Source organism: Oncorhynchus mykiss, chromosome 19 (genome assembly GCF_013265735.2).
Source record: "Oncorhynchus mykiss isolate Arlee chromosome 19, USDA_OmykA_1.1, whole genome shotgun sequence".
NCBI classification, from domain to species: Eukaryota; Metazoa; Chordata; class Actinopteri; order Salmoniformes; family Salmonidae; genus Oncorhynchus; species Oncorhynchus mykiss.
In genome coordinates, this window is record NC_048583.1 from 10,034,164 (window position 1) to 10,059,174 (window position 25,011).

The window sequence follows — 25,011 nt, forward strand, 5'->3', positions numbered from 1 at the left end:
ATGCAGCGCGACACATCTCCTTCAGATAGAGTTGATCAGGCTGTTGATTGTGGCCTGTGGAATGTTGTCCCACTCCTCTTCAATGGCTGTTCAAAGTTGTTGGATATTGGCGGGAATTGGAACACGCCGTCATACCCATCGTTCCAGAGCATCCCAAACATGCTCAATGGGTGGCATGTCTTGTGTGTATGCAATTCAGCTTTCATGAATTGTGTAAAGATCTTTGATACATGGGTCTGTGCATTATCATGCTGAAACATGAGGTGATGGTGGCAGATGAATGGCATGACAATGGGCCTCAGGTTCTCGTCACCGTATCTCTGTGCATTCAAATTCCCATTGATAAAATGTAATTGTGTTTGTTGTCCGTAGCTTATGTCTGCCCATACTATAACCCCACCGCCACCATGGGGCACTCTGTTCACAGTGTTGACATCAGCAAACCGCTCACTAACATGATGCCATACACGCTGATGTGATGGGCTGGAGTGGGTAGACGTGGTCTGCGATTGTGAGGCCGGTTGGACGTACTGCCAAATTCTCTAAAATGACGTCAGTCGATTAGTCTGCACTTCACTGTGCTACGTTTTCCACCTGTCAGCTTAGATGATCGGCATATAAGCAGGTTTTGAGCCATGAATAAGGGCTTCACTTTACATGTCGGCCTCTCACCGGTTTGGAAAATACCAGTTTGCCGGTGGCACTGCTATGGTAGAGAAATTAACATTGAATACTCTGGCAACAGCTCTGGTGGACATTCCTGTGTGAGACATCTGTGGCATTGTGCATGTCTATAATGATCATGCTGTTTAATCAGCTTCTTGATATGCCACACCTGTCAGGCGGATGGATTATCTTGGCAAAGGAGAAATGCACACTAAAAGGGATGTAAACAAATTTGTGCACAACATTTGAGAGAAATAAGCTTTTTGTGCATATGACAAATTTCAAGGATATTTTATTTCAGCTCATGAAACATGGGACCAAAACTTTCCATGTTGAGTTTATATTTTTGTTCAGTGTAAATAGTCAATAATCAACACCAAAACACCAGCTGATAGCCTAATTGTAATAGCAGAAAATGGCCATCACATCTACAGATGGGCCTTTAGAGAGTGAAGGGTCAATGACAGACTTGGAAGTCAAACATGGCAGAAACCATGGCAACTAGCATCTTCTTGACTAGTGTCACTGTAGTCTCATCTCTTCCTATACATTTCCAACCCCCCCCTCCTAACCTATAGGCCGGTTTAGCAGCCAATAACATTTGAGCCAAGTCTCTGACCCTCTTCTCCTATTTGCTGTTCAGGAGCCAATGACACCTGTTTGAATCAGAATTGATATCCTCTCTCTCTTTTTCTGCAGATGGGAACCATTGTAGGAGTATCCTATAGGTTAGAGTGGTTGAGGACAGGTGCCAGCTACTAGGGTTTTCCCTCCTTAAATCCAAGCAGACTTGTTGGATGAGGCTCCCTGTTGGCCAACAATAACCTCCCCAGAGTGTCTGACACTCACACCAGACCGTTACATTCCTCACCCAACCCAACCACACCACACCACACCCACACACACACCCCCCCAACCCGCTTTCAATGGATTTCTTTCTAAGAAAGATAATGGGTCACAAGTCAGTGAACCATGGCAACTACATACAACAACCAGCATGTGCATGTAGCCTGTATCTAGAAGAGACCCTATGAGTGCCTACGTGATGTGACAGGTAGCCTAGCAGTTAAGAGCATTGGGCCAGTAACTGAAAGGTGGCTTTTTTTCAATCCCAGAGCCAACTAGGGGCGGGTTGTTCACATGCCTTTATTATGCTGGCTTGTGCTTCTGATTTGAGACATGAGGATGAATTGATAGGAGCCTTTGTAATGATGAAGCATCCATCCCGGTTGCTAGACAGGATCAATGTCTAAACCGTGCACAGACAGTGGGCAAACATTTCTTCACAGTCTCCTAGTGTTACCACGAGTTGATCTCTGATGATGATGCAATACCTCTATGTAGTATCCTAGTGATCTCTGATGATGATGCAACACCTCTATGTCATATCCTAGGAAACCCACTGTAGTCTACTCTCAATGAGATGTGTGGCCGGTTTGTAGAAACGCAGGCAGGTACAATGTTAAACATGCACATGTGGAGTTTGCATAGCAGTGCCACCGGCAAACTGGTATTTTCCAAACCGGTGAGAGGCCAACATGTAAAGTGAAGCCCTTATTCATGGCTCAAAACCTGCTTATATGCCGGTCATCTAAGCTGACAGGTGGAAAACGTAGCACAGTGAAGTGCAGACTAATCGACTGAATCAATTGATGGAAAATGTGTAATTGTAGTTGTTTTTTAAAGGGGAGATCTGATAAAGACTAGCATAGAAGGATGAAGAACAGAAGTAGAGAGGGGACAGAGAAGTAGAGGAGGGGCCAATAGGAGATATTCTAGCCAAGGGGTTACAATTTGACCCCAGAGAAATCAACTGATAACCTAAGTACGTATCTTCCAATGGCCTAGATCTCACAGCTCAAGATTTAACAAAATGCAGTTCAACACCACTAGCATTCTACCCATCTCTCAGTTGAAATCCAGTTTGATCCAGTTTGTTCCTGCTTAGTGCTGGATGCTGTACTGACACAGATACAAGCCTGACACATACCTATGGAAAGTAAGGGCAGCTTAATTGCACATGTATTTATATACAGTTGTACTATTTATACATAGTTTATGCTCAATGTTAGCCATCCTATACTCCACTGAAAACATGAGGCAACTAGTAGGCTTTGGGTTCTTAGGCAGTAAAGTATGCGTTTCCAAATAGGTCTGGCAATCCTTCGCTAGCTATACCAGTCTGCTGAACTTTAGCTAAAAGGTCCGTCACATCATGTGACAGCAGCAATAGAAACACTGTACCAGTCAGCTATTAGCATAGCTACAACAAGAGACAGGGTTGCTTATAAAGGCTACGAGGGTCTCCCTGTCACCCGATCCCCAAATCGGCCATCCGATACCCCAGACTAGGGTATTTTTAAGGTATAATCCTTCAAGCCTCCGATAGATTTACTGTCCCTATGAAGTGCATGACGAGGAAGGCTGTTGCCACTCAATGGGAAAGCACCTGTTGCTATTGCTAGGGATAATTAGGTAATGATATGTATTTAGATGAAAATCTCTTTAGATGCACAATGTCATTTTCAAGAGTGTCCAAATGAAAATGAACTAAAACAAACAATACCTAGTAACAATAATAATATGGCAACTACTGTCCTTTAACAATAACTTTGAAATAATAATAATAATAAATAATAATAGTAAAAAAGCCCTCTAGAAAGTCCCATTTTACAACCTAAAAAGGAATAGTGTTGATTTGTCATAGGTTATCTGTCAGACATTTTACTAAGGTTGTGTCTTGTTGATACAAAAAAATACACTGTACAGTTGAAGCCGGAAGTTGACATACACTTACAGTGGGGAGAACAAGTATCTGATAACCTGCAAAATCGGCAGTGTTTCCTACTTACAAAGCATGTAGAGGTCTGTCATTTTTATCATAGGTACACTTCAACTGTGAGACGGAATCTAAAACAAAAATACAGAAAATCACATTGTATGATTTTTAAGTAATTAAATTGCATTTTATTGCATGACATAAGTATTTGATCACCTACCAACCAGTAAGAATTCCGGCTCTCACAGACCTGTTAGTTTTACACTGCCGTGCTACCTGTCCCAGACTTGCTGTTTTAAAAAGACAGCAGAAGTGGTAGAGATACTCTTAATGATCGGCTATGAAAAGCCAACTGACATTTACTCCTGAGGTGCTGCACCCTCGACAACTACTGTGATTATTATTATTTGACCATGCTGGTCATTTATGAACATTTGAACATCTTGGCCATGTTCTGTTATAATCTCCACCCGGCACAGCCAGAAGAGGACTGGCCACCCCTCAGAGCCTGGTTACTCTCTAGGTTTCATCCTAGATTTTGGTCTTTCTAGGGAGTTTTTCCTAGCCACCGTGCTTCTACACCTGCATTGCTTGCTGTTTGGGGTTTTAGGCTTGATTTCTGTACAGCACTTTGAGATATCAGCTGATGTACGAAGGGCTATATAAATACATTTGATTTGATTTGACTGTATCACAATTCAAGTGGGTCAGAGGTTTACATACACTAAGTTGACTGTGCCTTTAAAAAGCTTGAAAAATTCCAGAAAATGATGTAATGGCTTTAGAAGCTTCTGATAGGCTAATTAACATCATTTGAGTCAATTGGAGGTGTACCTGTGGATGTATTTCAAGGCCTACCTTCAAACTCAGTGCCTCTTTGCTTGACATCATGGAAAAATCAAAAGAAATCAGCCAAGACCTCAGAAAAAAGATTGTAGACCTCCACAAGTCTGGTTCATCCTTGGGAGCAATTTCCAAATGCCTGAAGGTACCACGTTAATCTGTACAAACAATAGTACGCAAGTATAAACACCATGGGACCACGCAGCCGTCATACCACTCAGGAAGGAGACGCGCTCTGTCTCCTAGAGATGAACATACTTTGGTGCGAAAAATGCAAATCAATCCCAGAACAACGGCAAAGGACCTTGTGAAGATGCTGGAGGAAACAGGTGCAAAAGTATCTATAGCCACAGTAAAACGAGTCCTATATCGACATAAACTGAAAGGAGGCTCAGCAAGAAAGAAGCCACTGCTCCAAAACCGCCATAAAAAAGCCAGACTGCGGTTTGCAATCATACTTTTTGGAGGAATGTCCTCTGGTCTGATGAAACAAAAAGAAAACTGTTTGGCCATAATGACCATCGTTATGTTTGGAGGAAAAAGGGGGAGGCTTGCAAGCCGAAGAACACCATCCCAACCGTGAAGCACGGGGGTGGCAGCATCATGTTGTGGGGGTGCTTTGCTGCAGGAGGGACTGGTGCACTTCACAAAATAGATGGCATCATGAGGCAGGAAAAATATGTGGATATATTGAAGCAACATCTCAAGACATCAGTCAGGAAGTTAAAGCTTGGGCGCAAATAGGTCTTCCAAATGGGCAATGACCCCAAGCATACTTCCAAAGTTGTGGCAAAATGGCTTAAGGACAACAAAGTCAAGGTATTGAAGTGGCCATCACAAAGCCCTGACCTCAATCCTTTAGAAAATTTGTGGGCAGAACTGAAAAAGCGTGTGTAAGCAAGGAGGCCTACAAACCTGACTCAGTTACATCAGCTCTGTCAGGAGGAATGAGCTAAAATTCACCCAGCTTATTGTGGGAAGCTTGTGCAAGGCTACTCAAAACGTTTGACCCAAGTTAAACAATTTAAAAGCAATGCTACCAAATACTAGTTGAGTATATAAACTTCTGACCCAGTGGGAATGTGATAAAAGCTGAAATAAATGGCGCTTCTACTATTCTGACATTTCACATTTTTAAAATAAAGTGGTGATCCTAACTGACCTAAGACAGGGAATTTCTACTAGGAATAAAAGTTAGGAATTGTGAAAAATTTAGTTTAAATGTATTTGGCTAAGGTCTATGTAAACTTCCGACTTCAACTGTATATACACTTCTTCTATTAATGAAGGAGTATTGGGGGTATGGCCAGGCACTCCTAATGCATGTTTTCAAAGACAGTTTCAGGCTTTACCTGAAGGTATTTTTAGACGCTGTTATCTTATCTATTTAAAGGCAGTAAAAGATACAAAAAATACTGCAAAGTCCACCACTTCCACATATGCATTTATACTGTATGTGTGTGTGTTTGCGTGCATGCACACGTGTGCTCGTCTCCAGATCAACTACTAGAGAGCTGTACTACACAAGCTGTAACATAATACAGCCTCGTATCGGTTCAGTTTAGCATCCGTTAGCTTGTTCCTACTATTTTGTTTGCTTAGCATACATGTTCCATTTGCTCCTGCGAGATGAGCTCTGCTTTCATTTTCCTAGCTGATACTTAGCATTGAATATCTAATGAGCACATTTATTTCTTACAAGCCCTGTGTCAGAGGTCCTCTTCCAAGTAACACCACACAACATGAAGCCTGTATTCAGCAGTTACCAGTTTCCACTGAGCCATTTATTAATTCTGAATAAACATTGAATAAATATATATTTGGGCTCCTGAGTGGCGCAGCGGTCTAAGGCACTGCAGCTCAGTGTTAAAGGCATCACTACAGACCCTGGGTGGATTCCAGGCTGTATCACAATGGCCGTGATTGGGAGTCCCATAGGGCGGCGAACAATTGTCCCAGCGTAGTCCGGGTTAGGGTGTGGCCGGGGTAGGGCGTGGCCGTCATTGTAAATAAGAATTTGTTCTTAACTGACTTGCCTAGTTAAATAAAAGGTTAAATAAGCAATTACTATTAAAACAAACTTTTATGCATGCCCAATATGACCAGGCCAATATTTTGTATTTTCCATGAACAACTACCTACAGGAAGCTTATTGATTGATTGACTAAGCCCTCCACAGACAAAAGCTCCATCTTAAATCTTACATCATAGTGACTGCATGCCATGCACTGAGGACAAGGCTATCTTGTTTAAGAGCAACTGAACACTGGGTGTGCTAGCTAGCACTAGGCTAATGCTAACATCAACCCTAAGGAGGCCTCAACAACCAACCAACACAGCTGTACATGTTATTTTGCAGACATGCTATTCCCAGACTGGGGACACTTGATTCAGACAGGGTCCAGTTTCAGCCAACTTATAATAAATATGTTTAGATGCCATTGGGATGCCACAGGAGCCTTGCGACCAAGATTGGCTCCCGGCTTTTTAGATCCCAAATGGCAGCTGGCTGTTCTGAACTCAGCACAATCACCCTACAATGACGGGAACGTCTCACCAACGCAAACAGTGGTCATAAGATATTTACAACTAGTCTCTCGTACTGTGTTATTACACAGGGTTACTAGTATGTACCTTTAAACTCATTCTGTACTATTACATACTGAAAATAATAATAACTATTTCTATAGCGCTTTTCAATACAAGTAACAAAGTGTTTCTCGTCATAAAATAAAAGTACTAGAAAATAAACAAAGACAGGAGGAAGGTGAAGGAAACAAGACAGCTAATCACACATTCAAATCATACATTAAAAGCATCTTTATAAAACTGTGTCTTCAGCAGGGATTTAAAAAGAGGCACTGAATCTGCAAGCTTGATCTCGTCTGGCAGACCCTCCCAAAGTCTAGGGGCCCTAATGGAAAATGCTTGGTCTCCTTTCTTTTTCAACCGAGACTTTGGAATGGTCAACAGGTCCCTTGCCAGAGGATCTCAGGCTGCGTCCTGGCTCGTAGGGAGATAAAGGATCAGAGATATAGGACGGGACTAAACCGAGCCTTAAACATGATTGCTAGAATCTGGGTTCTAGCAAGGCGGGGGCCAAATAAAATAACATTAGATTTCTTCTCATTGAGCTGGAGAAAATTGTCAGACATCCAACATTTGATGTAATAGTGCATGTATGTATTGTAATAACGTGTAACTCAATGTTTACTAAAATGTGTGCAGATAGATTGATATACTTTTAAGTGACTCCCATAAAATCATAAAACCTGTGTTAGGTTTTTTTTTTTTTACTTCAGAAGTCTTGGCTGACATCCAGGACCTGCAAGCTGTGTTAGCAAACTAGGCTATACTTCAGAAGTCTTGGCTGACATCCAGGACCTGCAAGCTGTGTTAGCAAACTAGGCTATACTTCAGAAGTCTTGGCTGACATCCAGGACCTGCAAGCTGTGTTAGCATACTAGGCTATACTTCAGAAGTCTTGGCTGACATCCAGGACCTGCAAGCTGTGTTAGAAAACTAGGCTATACTTCAGAAGTCTTGGCTGACATCCAGGACCTGCAAGCTGTGTTTCTTCTCTGCTATGAGACAAGCTTTAATTATTCAGGGAAGAGGTGCTACATGGACTACTGAACCACCAATACCATATGCATTGGAACGCGTTTTACATACATTTGTCGGCATCCGTAGCATCTTATTATGCATTTAATAAAAATAATCAGCTACCTAATATAACCTCTTTCCAAATTCCAGACATGCTATTGTGCTCCTGAATGAATACAAACATCATGAACTACTAACCTGTTAAAAACTACCTATTTCTAACTTTCCACCATACGGCCCCAAAATAACTGTCTGTTACTACACTACACACTGACCTGTTCAGGACCTCCGTGGTCTTGACCGCGCTGACGTCCCAGGCGTCCGTGGCTGGTCCCTGAGGTTCCTGTGGGGCCCCCGGTGGGGTCAGCTCCATTCTCTCAGGGCTGGGGCTCCTCACCTCCGGAGCCAGGGGAACGGGTAGGACCAGGGGCCTCACATAGGGCAGGCCAGGAGAGAGACTGGGAAGGGGCACGGCTCGGAGCACTGTCGTTGTCTCCCGCTTTACTTTTCTCACCTGTGGAAAGAGACAAGGAGAATGAGGGATGGGTGAGGCGGGTGGATTCCCTGTAATACCAGAGCCCCATGTGTAAAGCCAGAGATGTAAACGATACCTGCCTCAGCATACTGTCACAGGGGCAATCAGATCAGCTGTGCTGACCTTTAGTCGGGTTACTACAGAATAAAACATGCATTGGAGGATAGGCTATGTACAGTAGAGACATGGACTGGGTTGTATTCATTTGGGCACACCATAACAAAACAAAACATTTGGTGTTCAATGCAAATCGCTTAATGGAAAAGTTTAGATAGTAAGTACCCATTTTGGCCTGTTTGCTTCTGTTTCATGCCTAGTGAATACGACCCTGTGGAAATGAAAAGGGTTAAACTCCTCTTTCTCTTACCGTGCTGACTCCTAGGGGGTATAGCTGGCGGTAGCCTTTCGTATCTATGGTGTACCTAAAGCACCTCATCCGTACCACTGGTATGTCACACCGACCTTTCTTCATGTCGATGGTGTGTGCAACCACTAGGCTATACTCTTTCAGTTCTACAGAGGTGCGCTAGCTACATCTAATGCATATAACTGAGAGGTGTGCATTTGGGGGTAAGAGAAAAGTGTGAGAAAAGAGAAAAGTTCAAATGTTAGCAGTCCACTGTGTTGTATGCCTAATGGGTCTGAAGCCTACAGCTCAACTATTGATCAAAGGCACAATAACCAATCCCGGCAGGGTTTGTCTCTGGACAAAAGCCAATGCTAAACCATTTAATGATGAGGAATGGAAGTGCTTTATCAGTGAGCCATGTGAGCCACGTTTATCAATGGAACATCCAGTCAGGGCTGGAATCGCCATGGAAAAGGTCTAGTAGTTCATGTTTTTCCATTACAGAACAGTTTGAAAAGCTTCTAAGCCTAAGGGACTAGATTTTGCACTTCAACGACAGATGTCAGGAGTTAAGTGACGTATTTGAACGTCCAGAACGCCAGAGGGTGGCGAGGGGGGGTGGTGTTGACCCCTCCACTGCCCCTCCACTGCACGACTTCCAATCTCTTCAAGCACCTGTAAAGGCAACACGACCAACACACAACTCATAGCGAAAGACCCCCAGAGACCTGACCACTGCTGCTAAAGATGACTGTAGGCCAACCTCAACCAAGGCTTGATTTTTATGTATACTTGTGTAGGTGTATAGGCCAACGTAACGTTGACACTGTTTACACTGAGTGAGGATGCGCAACGTTTTGGGGTGTAATGCAAAAGCAATATACCAAGTATTATAAACTGAGTGGTTCGAGCACTGAATGCTGATTGGCTGACAGCATTTATTTTTACTGCTCTAATTACGTTGGTAACCAGTTTATAATAGCAATAAGGCACCTCAATGATTTGTGGTATATGGCCAATATACCAATGCTAAGGGCTGTATCCAGGCACTCCGCGTTGCATCATGCTTAAGAACAGCCCTTAGCCATGTTATATTGGCCATGTACCACACCTCCTCGTGTAACTAATGACTTTTCCCAGGGAGTAATAAGCCATTTTCTATTGTTGAAAGAAGTAACAGCGAATATATTAGTTATTTTTTTGTAATGACCCCAACACTGGTGATGTCAGGAAGTGGCCGATCAGGAGAACTATGGGTAAATAAACGCCATTCTGTCACCAAGAAAGACAAACTGGCAGTATGACAATGTGTTAATGACAGACTTTTTAGGCTAAACAGTTTATTATTGTCCAATTGACCAAAGAGGAGGTGACCTCATTTGAAAACAACGGCTTAACAATTACAAGTTGCTGCCAAAAGAAATACCAACAATCTGTGATTTGACGAGGTACACTCCGTTCTGGAGTCATTCACAACCACCTGTGAAAACATGCCTTTTAAATCACCAAAACTACTTTTAGTTGTAGAGGCAGCGGTGTTGACAGACCAGTTGTCTAACCTCTTTTGTTGGAATGAGAGACATACCTGTTAATGTGTTGTAGGCCTTGAGAAGAACAACACCCACTCGGCTGAGCCTCTCATCACAACGATCCAAAAACACAAGCTATTGTTTACAGCAGCAAAAACACTTTCACATAAATACCGGAGAAGGAGTGACATTAAAATTCCAATACCGCTGTTACCATAACAACAGCGTGTTTGCTTACGTTTTGAAATGTAAATATAAATAAGAGCACAAGCAAAATAGACTACAGCAGTTGAATGATAATGTCACCATGGACTTTTTTTTTTTAGCTGAGAAAGTCCCAGCTAAAATGGGGAAAGTCATTTGCCCTCACGACAGGAGTGTTCACTGTGTTGGGTAACGTGGTACATACAACAACAGGTGAACAGGGTCAGATATACTACATCATAAACATTTTTTAGGGCCCTCTGACCGATGGTGGCAATTACTCATCTCACGTTTCCCAACACTAGACCAGAGCCTCGACAGATAAGATGAATTTACAGCCAGGCTCTACAGAGATATAAATACATCTAAACTGAGCCTAATTTATGCGAAATGGAAACACTAAGATTCGATTAATCGATTCCAAATGTCACAGCCCCTCTCAGTTGCACACAACAGATTTATATAGCCATGCCAAACTAGTGTCACACTAAGGCCCCAAAAGTGTGTGTGAGTGTGTGCTTACTGCACAATACATACATCTGAATGACTCTCAGCAAAAGAACCGTACCAATGGCTTTTCAACTATAGTTCCCCCTCCCACCATAAAGTCAAACTCCAGTAGCAAGCCAGCTAGCTAACTTATCTACACGCCATTTCTTTGTTAGGTTATACATTTTAACAACACCGTCATCCAGGGCCATCATGGGTAAATATCCCTGATAAGCATGCATTGATTTTATTAGGCTGCAGATTACTGATTGATTATATAGAAAGCCATTTAGAAAAGGAACCCCATGGTTTATTACAGGATGTGACTGTATTTATTATGTAGTGGGAAGTCATGTGCTTTATGTGACTGCATCAACATTACATGAAAAGGTCAATTCCCTTCATTTTCCATCAACATGAAACTAAAGGGGAGTTCCCGCCATTCTAAATGCCCTTGAATTGTTATATTTACGGTTATCATTTCAATTACAATTTATATTAACACGTTTGTTTTATCCAGGGCCATATTATTTCAAAGGTCATCTGGCGTTCTAACATTTCCTGGAACGCTATCAAAGCTAACTTCACTGAAATGGCTCAAAATCTAATGAACAGACAAACAAAAACCAACGTGTGTGTCAACAACAATGTAGTACGCTACATTAGATCCTGCTAGCGATGCTAAATATGAGCCTAATGCACAGGCTCAGTGATTTTACAGACTCATTTAACATGACATTTTAGTCATTTAGCAGATGCTCTTATCCAGAGCAACTTACAGTAGTGCGTGCATACATTTTCATCCTTTTTTCATACTGGTCCCCCGTGGGAATCGAACCCACTACCCTGGCGTTGCAAGTGCCATGCTCTACCAACTGAGCAACATGGGTCCTGGGGACTCTGCCAGGGATACGACAACAAAAAACATCCCTCATCAGCAATAACTTGTCTTATTTTTCATCACACCATGCTACGCCAATCCCATTGTTCGCTCAATCAGCATTTCTCAATCTCTCCTCTGGCTTCTGTCTGGATATTAAAGAATATCCTATGGGCTAACTCTGCTCATTCTTTTATGGCCTTAGACAAAACAATACATTCAGCTAGTGTATGTAGGTCTATGAGTCACAACAATAGAATTAGAATTTAATTCCATTCTAAGTCAAGGGTTACAACTTTATAAAATATCTAAGAACGGAAATCGGTTGGTGAAGGCTATTCGGCTGTCTGCATCACAATGCCACAGGGAGGTCTGGAAGGGCATATAGTCTGCATAGCTCCTGTGTGTCATTGTGAATTAGCTTGACTGTTGTTGTGTTGTGGCTCGTCTGGCTTCCTCTCACTGATTTCCCTTATCAAATCAAGTCATGTGAGCGAGTGGCTTGATCAGAGCCATCACTATCAGAAGACCAGGGCCGGCTCCAGGCATAAGCGTTCGCTTGGGGGTCCGACCTTCACAAAAATGAGTCGGGGTCTCAACTTACTGTTGAGAGTTAGAATACACAAGGTGCAAGTTTGACATTTGGTTGTGGATCAGCAGTTTCTCTCTTGTTTTGTCAGTCACTGACAGTCACTCAATCAGCTAACAATTTTTAGATTGTTAAGTTAGTCTAGTCAGTTATCTAAACTTGTAGTAATCATGGCCGAATAATCACAGCCTTTCCCACGACTGACCCTTGATGGGTATAATACAAAGCAGGATCAATGAGTTATCAAAGTCATCAATTGTTTATCAAAGTCATCAAACTGTGCATGTGCACAACGCGCGTACAGGCGTGTGTGTGTGTTTGTGTGAGTGTGTGTGTGTGTGTGTGTTTAGGGGAGATGCAAATACAGCCACAACATTGACAACATTAGGTAGTTTGTGGCATCAGAGCCCGTATCCACAAAGCCTCTTAGAGTAGGAGTGCTGATCTAGGATCAGTTTCGCCTTGTAGCTTATAATGAATAAGACTATAATGACAGATGGGGATCTGGTCCTAGATCAGCAATCCTACTCTGAACCAGAGCTAACCCACCGTATATCAGATATAATCGATAACACGTCTGTATTGCCATGGTTACGGTGCAATTATAAGGATTGGATGTCTATTTTAGGATAGTGCAATCTAAAGGCAATCAAATAACCATTGTTAATGTTTTTCAGAGAGAACAAGTCAATATTTGAATGTATTCACTGTACCTTCTGTTTCCTTGGAGTTATGATTGGATTTTCATTGGATAGTTCTTTTGATGACTTCGTGTCATCTGGTGGACTGCTGGATGCAGCCTGGAAACATAGAGGAACGACAAAGTACATATCATATCATTCATATAACATGATGTATTTTTCTGTCAATAACTTTATTGTTTATGCATCAAGTCACATCCCAGCGCATGTGACAGACGGGGCATTTTAATACATGGGCTACTAACAATATAACTATGGGTTGGGATTAGCCCAATTAAAATGCAATGTGACTTTGTGAATATAGGATGATTGCTGCAATAAACAGCTATGAGTGATCACTGTGTATCAGTCATTTCAACACTTTGGATACCATATCTGTAGTATCCTCACGCGTTGACCTTGGAGTAGCATGTATCACAGCTGATATCACTATGAAAATATGATGCAGGGACTTGCACATGCATGTATAGTTGTGACGAAATCTGTTTATTTTTACGTTTCAAAACCATGTCTAATTGACTACGTCATGTGACCACATTGTTGGTATTTAAAGTACCATGTTGGGGATTTCTTAGTTAAAAGTACTCTGTAAGGGGAATTCTACATTGTTGAGGAATTCTTAGTTAAAAGTACTCTGTAAGGGGAATTCTACATTGTTGAGGAATTCTTAGTTAAAAGTACTCTGTAAGGGGAATTCTACACTGTTGGGGAATTCTAAGAGTCGTAGTTCATGCAGGTTAACACTGAGAATCCTAAATGTGTACATTGGACATAGGGAGACAGCCTGCATTCTCATCCTGACACAAACACATACCTAAACCAGTGGAGGCTGCTGAGGGGAGGACGGCCCATAATAATGACTGGAACGGAGCCAATGGAATGGCATCAAACCATTCCACTTATTTCGCTCCGGCCATTACCACCAGCCCGTCCTCCGTAATTAAGGTGCCACCAACCTCCTGTGACCTAAACATTGTGTTCCATGGCAGGTGCACACACACAAACTAAAACAAGTATGCACTAGGCAGGCAGCACGTACTCCTCGTACAGATACCTAAGCATTGTATTCCATGGCAGGGACACACAAAACACACACACGCATACCTTTTTCTTTCTGGGAACTGGAATAGGTGTCTTTTTTGGTGTCTTTTGAGTGGGTGTGGGAGTGCTTGGTGTGGTTCCGAGTGTTTTCGGTGACTCAGTATCTGTCCTATTCACCGGGGTCTCCTTGGCCTCCTGGGAAAAAGACAGCAACAAAAAAAGTTTCACACACAATCCACCTATTGACCACTATAGAGCGGCAGGTCCAGAGGAGCAGCATGAGTTACTGTAGACTTTTATTCCTTTTGTTATTGAAGGTACACCATTGCCTCATCTAATGGTGTGAAATATCATGCCAGCTATACATTCCAGAACAGATTTTAGATTAACATTTCTGTTGGGGTCAAGGGTAGGAATTGGAGAGTGAAAATCATATGACAATGTAAAAATGTCTTCTGACTTAAATTCCCAATGATTTTGCAGTGGTGAGTTCCCAGAGTGATTCTCATAGCAGTGTGTGTTCTACCTCCCTCACAAGTGTGTTCTACCTCCCACACAACAGTGTGTTCTACCTCCCTCACAACAGTGTGTTCTACCTCCCTCACAACAGTGTGTTCTACCTCCCTCACAACAGTGTGTTCTACCTCCCTCACAACAGTGTGTTCTACCTTCCTCACAACAGTGTGTTCTACCTCCCTCACAACAGTGTCGAGAACAAGTGAGACAGGTAAATTGTGCTGTGCTGTCTGACCCTAACCTCTAACCCCAACCCCTCCACTCAAACACCCCCATGGTCAACTCATGCCCCCCTCTTTCTTACAATAAGAGGACAGGAGCACCTGTATCCATGGCTGCGTGCGGAGAAAAGCAATGAGCGGCATGTGGGAGGTCAATGGTCAAAAAGCAGCCTCAGGAGATGTAGCCCTGTGTGTAAGGAGATCCCAATAGGAGCTGGTCAGGCGGAGGGATATCCCACAGGTCAGCAGCCAACTGGGGTCTCAGGTGTTGTGAGGCCCCTAAGGCCCCTGGCTGCTACAGACATTTACAGCACTGGACAGAACTAGAGATATCTTCACGTGAGGCCACCACACACACACACACAACATGCAATGATAAATACACTCAGCACTTCCTTTGAGGGCTGACTGACCAAATTACCACTTTGTCCTTTATGTAGAAAGTGATTGAGAAACTCAAAATGGAACTCATGATAAAGTGCTATTTCATGGAATTTAGGTATGTTTGACACATACTCTTAAAATAAAGCATTCATGAAGTCATGTACAGTATGTCTGGGGTAACATTGTTAGTCGAGTAACCAGACCCTTGTACAGTACCAGTCAAAAGTTAGGACACCTACTCATTGAAGGCTTTTTCTTTATTTTTGACTATTTTCTACATTGTAGAACAATAGTGAAGACATCACAACTATTAAATAACACATATGGAATCACATAGTAACTAAAAAAGTGTTAAACAAATACAAATATATTATATTTGAGAATCTTCAAAGTAGCCACCCTTTGCCTTGATAACAGAGTTGCATTCTCTCAACCAGCTTCATAAGGTAGTCACCTGGAATGCATTTCAATTAACAGGTTTGCCAAGAAACACGAGCAAGGGACATTAGACCGCTAGAAATCTGTCCTTTGGTCTGACGAGTCCAAATTGGGAGATTTTTGGTTCCAACCGCCGTGATTTGGTGAGACACAGAGTAGGTGAACGGTTGATCTCCACATGTGTGGTTCCCACCGTGAAGAATGGAGGAGGTGTGATGGTGTGGGGGTCCTCTGCTGGTGACACTGTCTGTGATTTATTTAGAATTCAAGGCATACTTAACCAGCACGGCTACAACAGCATTCTGCAGTGATACGCCATCCCATCTGGTTTGACCTGGCCTCCACAATCAACCGACCTCAACCCAATTGAGATGGTTTGGGATGAGATGGACTGCAGAGTGAAGGAAATCAAATGCTCAGCATACGCGAAGCCAAAAAGTGCTCAGCATATGTGGGAACTCCTTCAAGACTGTTGGAAAAGCATTCCAGATTAAACTGGTTGAGAAAATGCCAAGAGTGTGCAAAGCTGTCATCAAGGCAAAGGATGGCTACTTTGAAGAATCTAAAATATACGTATTTTGATTTGTTTAACACTTTTTTGGTTACTACATGATTAATGTGTCTTATTTAATAGTTTTCATGTCTTCACTATTATTCTGCAATGTAGAAAATATAAAAAATATAGAAAAACCCTTGAATGAGTAGGTGTGTCCAAACCTTTGACTGGTACTGTAGTTAAAAACGGCATTAGGGGTATACTGTAACAGGTCAAACTCGCCAGAGGCCTTTTCTACACTGACCAATATTGGCCCTTTCTGACACTAAGGGCACAGGCCCAAGTCAGGATTGACAATTGGGAAATAATTATATTTTTAAATCCTTACTGTTTTGTGAAAATTCAACCAAACATAATGGATTCTTAAAGCAGGTAAATAAATATATTTTACAGCTTGATGGATCTTCTTGTGCCTGTATGTGTATTCCCATTATATATGACTTTCTTCTCCTCAAGCGCATCAAAGGGTAGTCTAGACTCATTAAATATGGACCGATAGCAAGAACAGAACATCAAAACAAAGATGTTCCCTTGGAAGAGTCGTGACTGAGATTGCGTCAAGCCAAATCAATTCAAAGATGGGTATAACATCACTCGCAGGCAAACAAAATGTACCCCCAAAATAAATTCCGAAATGGCACCCTATGCCCTACATAGTGCACGACTTTTGACCAGAGCCCACATAGGAAATAGACAGGGAAGACCAAACCAGCCCAGATCAGTATGAACATTTGTATAAAATACATGTAAAATACCAGTAACTCACTTTAACAATGATGACGTTAGAGGGTATAGATTCCTGTATGTATTCTCCTCTGTTTCCATCTCTATTGAAGACACAGTGCTCTTCTTTATGGTCGTCATCTTGGTGGTTGTTGTTGAATATGCTGCTGTAGTTCTGGATCAGCTTTGCCATGATCTTATTACAGATGTTCTGCTCCTGGATCCCATCGAACCCAGAGGACACACTGGTGACAGAGACAAACAGAGAAGATTAGAGATGGCATATAATGATACAAATTGTCACTATCATAAGTACAATATTGTAGCAACATTGACAAAAGGATTGGAACTCTTGGGGTGGTAGTTTAGCCAGAGACAGAAGAGGAAGCGAGACACCCCACTCACTGTTTTTTTCTGGTTCAATGAAAGTCAATGAACTAAGTAGATTAGACCCAGATATTATTGCATTGGTTTCTAGGGGAGAGACGCCCAGTTAAGTAGACCGGAACTGACCGTTATTTTCCAATGGTAAACGACCTGAATACATTTTCTTCATTTATCCACCATCTTTAGTTTAGCTACAGTGCCTTGCAAAAGTATTCATCCACTTTGGCGTTTTTCCTATTTTGTTGCATTACAATCTGTAATTTAAATAGATTTTTATTTGGATTTCATGTAATGGACATACACAAAATAGTTCAAATTCGTGAAGAGAAATGAAAAAAATAACTTGTTTCAAAGAAATTACAAAAAATGTAAAACAGAAAAGTGGTGCCTGCATATGTATTCACCGACTTTGCTATGAAGCCCCTAAATAAGATCTGGTGCAACCAATTACCTCCAGAAGTCACATAATTAATGAAATAAAGTCCACCTGTGTGCAATCTAAGTGTCACACGATCTGTCACATGATCTCAGTATATATACACACCTGTTCTGAAAGGCCCCAGAGTCTTTCAGACCAAGGGGCTCTCCAAACAGGTCAGGGACAAAGTTGTGGAGAAGTACAGATCAGGGTTGTGTTATAAAAAAATATCAGAAACTTTGAACATCCCACGGGGCACCGTTAAATCCAATATAAAAAAAGGAAAGAATATGACACCACAACAAACCTACCAAGAGAGGGCCGTCCACCTAAACTCACGGACCAGGCAAGCAGGGTATTAATCAGAGAGGCAACAACGAGACCAAAGATAACCCTGAAGGAGCTGCAAAGCTCCACAGCGGAGATTAGAGTATCTGTCCATAGGACCACTTTAAGCCGTACACTCCACAGAGCTGGGCTTTACGGAAGAGTGGCCAGAAAATTGCTTAAAGAAAAAAAAGGCATGTAGGAGACTCCCCAAACATATGGAAGATGGTACTCTGGTCAGATGAGACTAAAATTGAGATTTTTGGCCATCAAGGAAAACGCTATGTCTGGCACAAACCCAATACCTCCCATCACCCTGAGGGGATGTTTTTCACCCGCAGGGACTGGGAAACTGGTCAGAATTGAAGGAATGATGGGTGGTGCCAAAATCGGGGACATTTTTGAGGGAAACCTGTTTCAGTCTTCCAAAGATTTGAGACTGGGACGGAGGTTCACCTTCCAGCAGGACAATGACCCTAAGCATAGTGCTAAAGCAACACTCGAGTGGTTTAAGGGGAAACATTTAAATGTCTTGGAATGGCCTAGTCAAAGGTTTCACAATAACAAATATTTTGCATCTTCAAAGTGGTAGGTAGGTTGTGTTAATCAAATGATACAAACCCCCCCAAATCTATTTTAATTCCAGGTTGTAAGGCAACAAAATAAAAAAATGCCAAGGGGAGTGAATACTTTCACAAGCCACTGTAGGTGTTTGACTGACAGACATAGGGTCACAGGGTACTTATCATTCAAGCCCCACCCCCTATTTGCTGCAATACAACAACTTCCCTGCCATGACAAAGGGCATCAAAAGCTACAATACATCATTTCTGCAGGTGCCGTTTGACACAAAACAAGGTCAACAAGGACAACATGGTTCAAGGAAAACACAAGCACCACAACAGCTTTCACATCATAATAACACAACAGTCCATCGACAAAGTGCTTATCTACAGCCCTTATCTACAGCTCTTACGGCGGATAACATGATGCCACATCATTAAATAGAAGACAGTAATATTATAGTGGATCTCGATGAGTAGGGCACAGGAGGTTGGTGCCACCTTAATTGGGGAGGAAGTGCTCGTGGTAACCGGAATCGGGCGGAATGGTTTCACATCAAACATATGGCAACCACGTTTTACTCCGTACCATTAATTCCATTCCAGCCATTAAAATGAGCCCGTCCTGCTATAGCTCCTCCCACCAGCCTCCTCTGGAGTAGGGCACATTCCAGTACCATGTCAGGCCAAGTCAGGACAATCCAGTAGCACTTGATACCAGATCATGTCACTGAGTTCTTCCTGAACAGCTGTTTAACATGCCTACATGGCCTGGGCTCTGGGCCTAATTATACCCCTCTCTGATTGGTTGATGGAGGGAACAAACTGAGGACATGGTGTACAGTCTAAGGCCCCAGCTGAGGTATGTCACTTCCACAGAAGGCTGGTGGGAGGAGCTATAGGAGGACTGGTTCATTGTAATACCTGGAATTAAATCAATGGAATAGAATCAAACACATCAAACATATGGAAACCTCCGTTCCATTTATTCCATTCCAGCCATTACAATGAGCCCGTCATCCTATAGCTCCTCCCACCAGCCTCCTCTGGTCACTCCCTGGTCCTGTTACTGTACCATAGAGTTCGATAGAGGACACAGTTGCCACAAAACCTATTTTAGTGGACAGCACCATTGTGGACGTAATAATGGCAAAGATAGGGTGCGTGGCCTCTTTCCAACTCTATGTCCTGTACAGACCCTCCAGTGATAGAGACGATGTGCCATCAGAGACGGATTCCCTGGCACAGACACCAGGGGTTATTATAAGATATGGTTGCCAATCAGGTGGGCAAGAAAGCGGGCAGGGGTGGAACATAGTGCCCTCGATCACGGTGCAAGCCAAATGGGATGGGACTGTGAGAACAGAAGACAGAACACTTTGGTCTGTGTGTCTTCAGACACCGTTTATAAGCAATGCGGGCAGGAAGGCATGGGCCAAGGACATGGATGACTGGGAACGCCCACTAATAACGATGTACGACAGATTGGGCAGAGAGGGCAGTAGAGTCTTTAAGGTGTGTGATACGTATCAGACCACTTAAAGTCTTTACCACCGACTCACGGAAGTCGGATTGATCCAACAATATTGTTACTATGGACTTTTTTTGGTTAACTTTTGTGTTAGAAAGTCTGACTTCAAGTAATATTCACCAAGCACCTCTGAAACCCTGTCAGTGGAATTTACAGGCAGGGATGAGTTTCCTTTTAGTTCCTCTCAAGTAGTGCCAGTACCACTCAAAGGGATGCCGGTAGAAGTGGAAGAGAATGTGAACTGTAAAGGAGAAATGCATGAGCCCTCTCTGAGTGCACTTGGTGAGGTTTCTATCACCACAACATTAATGGCATGTTAAGCCTACAGCCCCCCATGTTGGTTAGAGGTGGAGTGTATGTGTGTGTGTGGACGTGTTTAACCAGAAGTCCCCACAAGAATAGTAAACAAACAAAAATTTGACCAAATGGAGACATTTTGTTGGTCCAAACAAGGTCAAATGCAATTTATAGGGGGTTTAGGGTTAAGGTTAGAATTTGTGTTAGGGTTAGAATTAGTTTCAGGTTTAGGAGCTAGGGTTAGGTTTAGGGTTAAGGTTTAGGGAAAATTGGATTATGAATGGAACTGAATAATGTGTCCCTACAAGGTTAGTTGTACAAGACTGTGTGTGTGTGTGTGTGTGTGTGTGTGCTCACACGCATAGGCTTGTGTGAGATAGACAGAGAAGGTGGAGGAGGAGGGAGAGTAGCCTAGGGGCTAGAGCGTTGGACTAGTAACCGAGTTCAAACCCCCGAGCTGACAAGGTACAAATCTGTCGTTCTGCCCCTGAACAGGCAGTTAACCCACTGTTCCTAGGCCGTCATTGAAAATAAGAATTTGTTCTTAACTGACTTTCCTGGTTAAATAAAGGTAAAATTAAATAGAGAGATGATTGAGAGACAGAGGATGAGCCAGGAAAGTGTGCAACAGCGTGTGCCTAAGCCCTCTCCCTTTCTCCCACCTACTCTTTCACATGGCAACACATATCAACACCGGTTTAGAATAGGACAATGTTGATGGAAACACAAAACATCAACCTGATTCCAACTATTTAGGCAAGTCAGCCAAGAAGTCCCGGTACATAGAGATAGCTACTGTATGTGTGTGTGTTATTCAAAGACTGTTATAGACAGGCAGGCAGGCCACAAGAGCCTAATCTCTCTCACGCACACACACACACACCTCTCAGGCGGGATAACGATATGCTCCAAGAATAAATCAACATCCAAGCAGATTTTAATACGCTTGTTAAGGAACGTTCTACCCTTTAAAACAGCAGGTGGTAAATAGCAAGGGATCAATCAATGTTGTTGGAGTGGAGACGTGAGGAAGTCAGGACAACTCATTGGAGGTTGCTGGAGTTCTCAGGACCCGTTCTGTTATATCTTCTTATTTTATACAGGCGTGTTTTGTCTTATAGAACAATTATTATATGGAACAATTTAACATGAATCAAACTATGAACTGACTATTTACACCTTAGAGACTATTTGCACGGACTCTCCACACAGCCAACCCTTACACACAAGCACAACACTGCTGTTCTATAATATACTATTTAGTCAACTGCGCAACCAGCACATTATCCACTTTATATGGTAAATACAGTCATACTTGACATAGCACATACATTATCTATTCTGTATATCCTATTGAGTACATACCAGGATATTACTATGTGGACCCCAGGAAGATTAGCTGCTGCCTTGGCAGGAACTAATGGGGATCCAAATAAAATACAAAAACGACTATTCTATAAAAAAAATATTATTGATTATAAACTGGGTGGTTCGAGCCCTGAATGCTGATTGGCTGACAGCCGTGGTATATTTAAGCAATAAGGCACGAGGGGGTGTGTTATATGGCCAATGTACCACGGCTAAGGGTTGTTCTTAGGCACGACGTATTGCGGAGTGCCTGGACACAGCCCTTAGCCGTGGTATATCGGCCATATAGCACAAACTGTTGAGGTGCCTTATTGCTATTATAAAGGGCTGTATCCAGGGCTGTATCCAGGCACTCTGCATTGCATCGCGCTTAAGAACAGTGGTTATCCGTGGTATATTGGCCATATACCACACCCCCTCGGGCCTTATTGCTTAATTATAGTACTGCAATGTTGAGGTAGCTAGTACACGACCATTTCACTGCACCTTTTATACCTACTGTACAAACTGTGTACGTGACAAATAACATTTGATTTTGAACCGTTTCTGTGTATCTTTTTAAAATGATACAGCACTAACGCTCTGTCAAACCATTTTCCTCCCTAACATCATGCATGACTCGTAACACATATACCATAACCTGACTTTAACAAGGCCTTAGACATAATGACAGTCACCTGCCATTTAGACCCACCTTGCAACCCATCTGTCTTATTAAACCCATGCCCAACTAACACCCATCCCCCAATCCCATGAACATGTAATAAAACACACTGGAAGACATTGGACCAACATGGCAACCTAAGTGTGTTATACCACTAACTCACTGACCCACTAACACCAATCCCAGAGACGGGCTGCAAAACTTACTGGAAGACATTGGGGCCGAAGACAGTTGCCAGATTGAGAGCGGTCATGAGGTTCTCCCTGTGGCGCTGGTCCACCTGGGTGAGGAAGAGACAGAGGTACTGTAGGAGGCTGTAGTGGATGTCTGGCAACTGGTGGAGTAAGACCCTCATGTCTGAGCAGAAACCATCCTCACTGGACTCTGGAGGGAAATACACAGGAAGATCCATTTAAAAACTAGTTCACTCTGAGGAAAATAAAGCTGTTCTGTTCAATTCATGGCGGCAGGTAATTTAGCATTGTAACCGAAAGGTCGCTGGTTTGAATCGCAGAGCCAACTAGGGGGAAAATCTGCCAATGAACAAGGCACTTAACCCCAATTGCCCCTGTTAATTGCTCTGGATAAGAGCGACTGCTAACTGAGGTAATTGTATTCTATTCTAGACATTATTAGAGAGGGGAGAGACTGTGTTGTGCTTTGGTTGAACAGCTGCACACCTAGAAGGAAACCACAAATATGTAGAAACAACATGATCAACAATTAAAAGATTGGAAGGCATTTTGAGAGTACTGGACTTTGAAGCTCCACTTTGTTGATGAGAAGGAGAAAATACGATTATTAACCCAGATACCAATGCATTGGCATGATCCTGTTTTTTAATAATACCTTAGCTCACATGACCTACTTTATAATGTGTAAATAATAATTAGTCCATCATGACTGACAAAACAAGTACACACACAAGCTTTGGTTTTGGGTTCTGAGAGTCGTGGCCTTTCGGCTTAAGGTCAAGTGTGTCCAATTGAAAATAAGCCTACTAACACCCTAGACACACATTGATATTTGAAAGAGAATGACGCACACACCTGCTCTAAATGTATAATCTATGACCACGATGCTGGTAATACCTTAGCATCAATACCTTAGCCGAGTGGCTCAGCGGACTACGGCGCTGCATCTCAGGGCTAGAGGCGTCACTACAGACCCTGGTTCGATTACAGGATGTATCACAAACGGCCGTGATTGGAGTCCCATAGGGTGGCGCACAATTGGCCCAGCACCGCCCGGACTAGGGTTTGGCCGGGGTAGGCTGTCATTGTAAATAAGAATTTGTTCTTAACTGACTTGCCTAGTTAAATAAAGGTTCAATACAACATTACAATTAAAAGGCAGTGAAAACATAATGATGCCAGTCAGGATTCATATTGGGGTCAGGGGTGGATACAGGGACATACCTACTGGTCTTGAGTAAGGCGTGTGTGTGTGTGTGTGTGTGTGTGTGTGTGTGTGTGTGTACACAGCAGGAGGGAATCAGGAGCTCTGAGAGCACTCACAGCTGTTGCATGTCTGGTGAGGTGAAGTTCAGAGATGTGTGTGTGTGTGTGTGTACGCTCCCTTGCGTGCATGTGAGTGTGTGTGTGTGTGTGGGGAGAGGTGAAGTGGGATCAGATGGAGACGTCAGCCCTTCACTCTGCCAAGACCACCCAGACACAGGCTTGTTCCTGGGTATTATATGACCATAGAGTTACTCAGTTGATCCACTGTCATTTTCTACCACACAACAAAATAGACTGACCCTAATCTCAGACTAGTGACCGCTATCACTAACATGTCTCTATTGGTGTCTATGATAGTGACCACTTCGCATATTTCCCTTAATTTCTCCAAGGTAAGACATATCATCAGTAACCAGATAAACAATATCAAAGAATTTCGGCCTGACAAAGAGAGGAAGCTTGAGATTGAGGCTAAATAGTTCATATTGACCAACCATAAACTGAATATTCACAATAAAATTCATCACAATCCAGAATATTGTAATTGCTTTATCGTTGCCATGGCAGTCACATAGCAGAAAAGTCCCTCACGTGGCAAACCTGTCACATGCGGTCGCGTCGAACACTGCAATCTGCTAATGGGTGACATTACCTGCCAGAGCAGTAAAATGTCAGCCAACCCACACTGGGTTTTTAGATGGGTTTCCTGGCACCCATGATGCATCATCTGTGGCCATTCCAACAACACACATGACACACACAGAGAGCGGGAACATTCAGATCACCCTCCACCTCTCTGGGGGGCATAAAATAGATCCGTGTGTCCTGTCCAAATGTTTTCCATCTTTCTGTCGTATCTATCGTTCTATCATTCCGATGAGGATGCATCTATTGGCCAATGCATCTACCCCATCTTTCTGTCGTATCTATCGTTCTATCATTCCGAT

At 42.7% G+C, this 25,011-nt stretch overlaps 1 protein-coding gene across 7 annotated transcripts in view; it reads right to left on the reverse strand.

Annotated features, from left to right (window-relative positions):
* LOC110498641 (protein FAM13A) overlaps positions 1 to 25,011 on the reverse strand; it is a 78,277-nt gene that overhangs the window by 35,529 nt on the left and 17,737 nt on the right. For 6 of the 7 annotated variants that reach the window (XM_036954217.1, XM_036954215.1, XM_036954216.1 and 3 more), the window contains 5 exons: positions 22,811 to 22,988; positions 17,093 to 17,294; positions 14,275 to 14,406; positions 13,183 to 13,269; positions 8,170 to 8,408 (listed from right to left, as the gene is read on the reverse strand). In XM_036954217.1, the coding sequence (XP_036810112.1) occupies positions 8,170 to 8,408; positions 13,183 to 13,269; positions 14,275 to 14,406; positions 17,093 to 17,294; positions 22,811 to 22,988 (838 nt within the window). The remainder of the gene's footprint in view (positions 1 to 8,169; positions 8,409 to 13,182; positions 13,270 to 14,274; positions 14,407 to 17,092; positions 17,295 to 22,810; positions 22,989 to 25,011) is intronic. The other variant, XM_036954220.1, reaches the window with a different exon arrangement.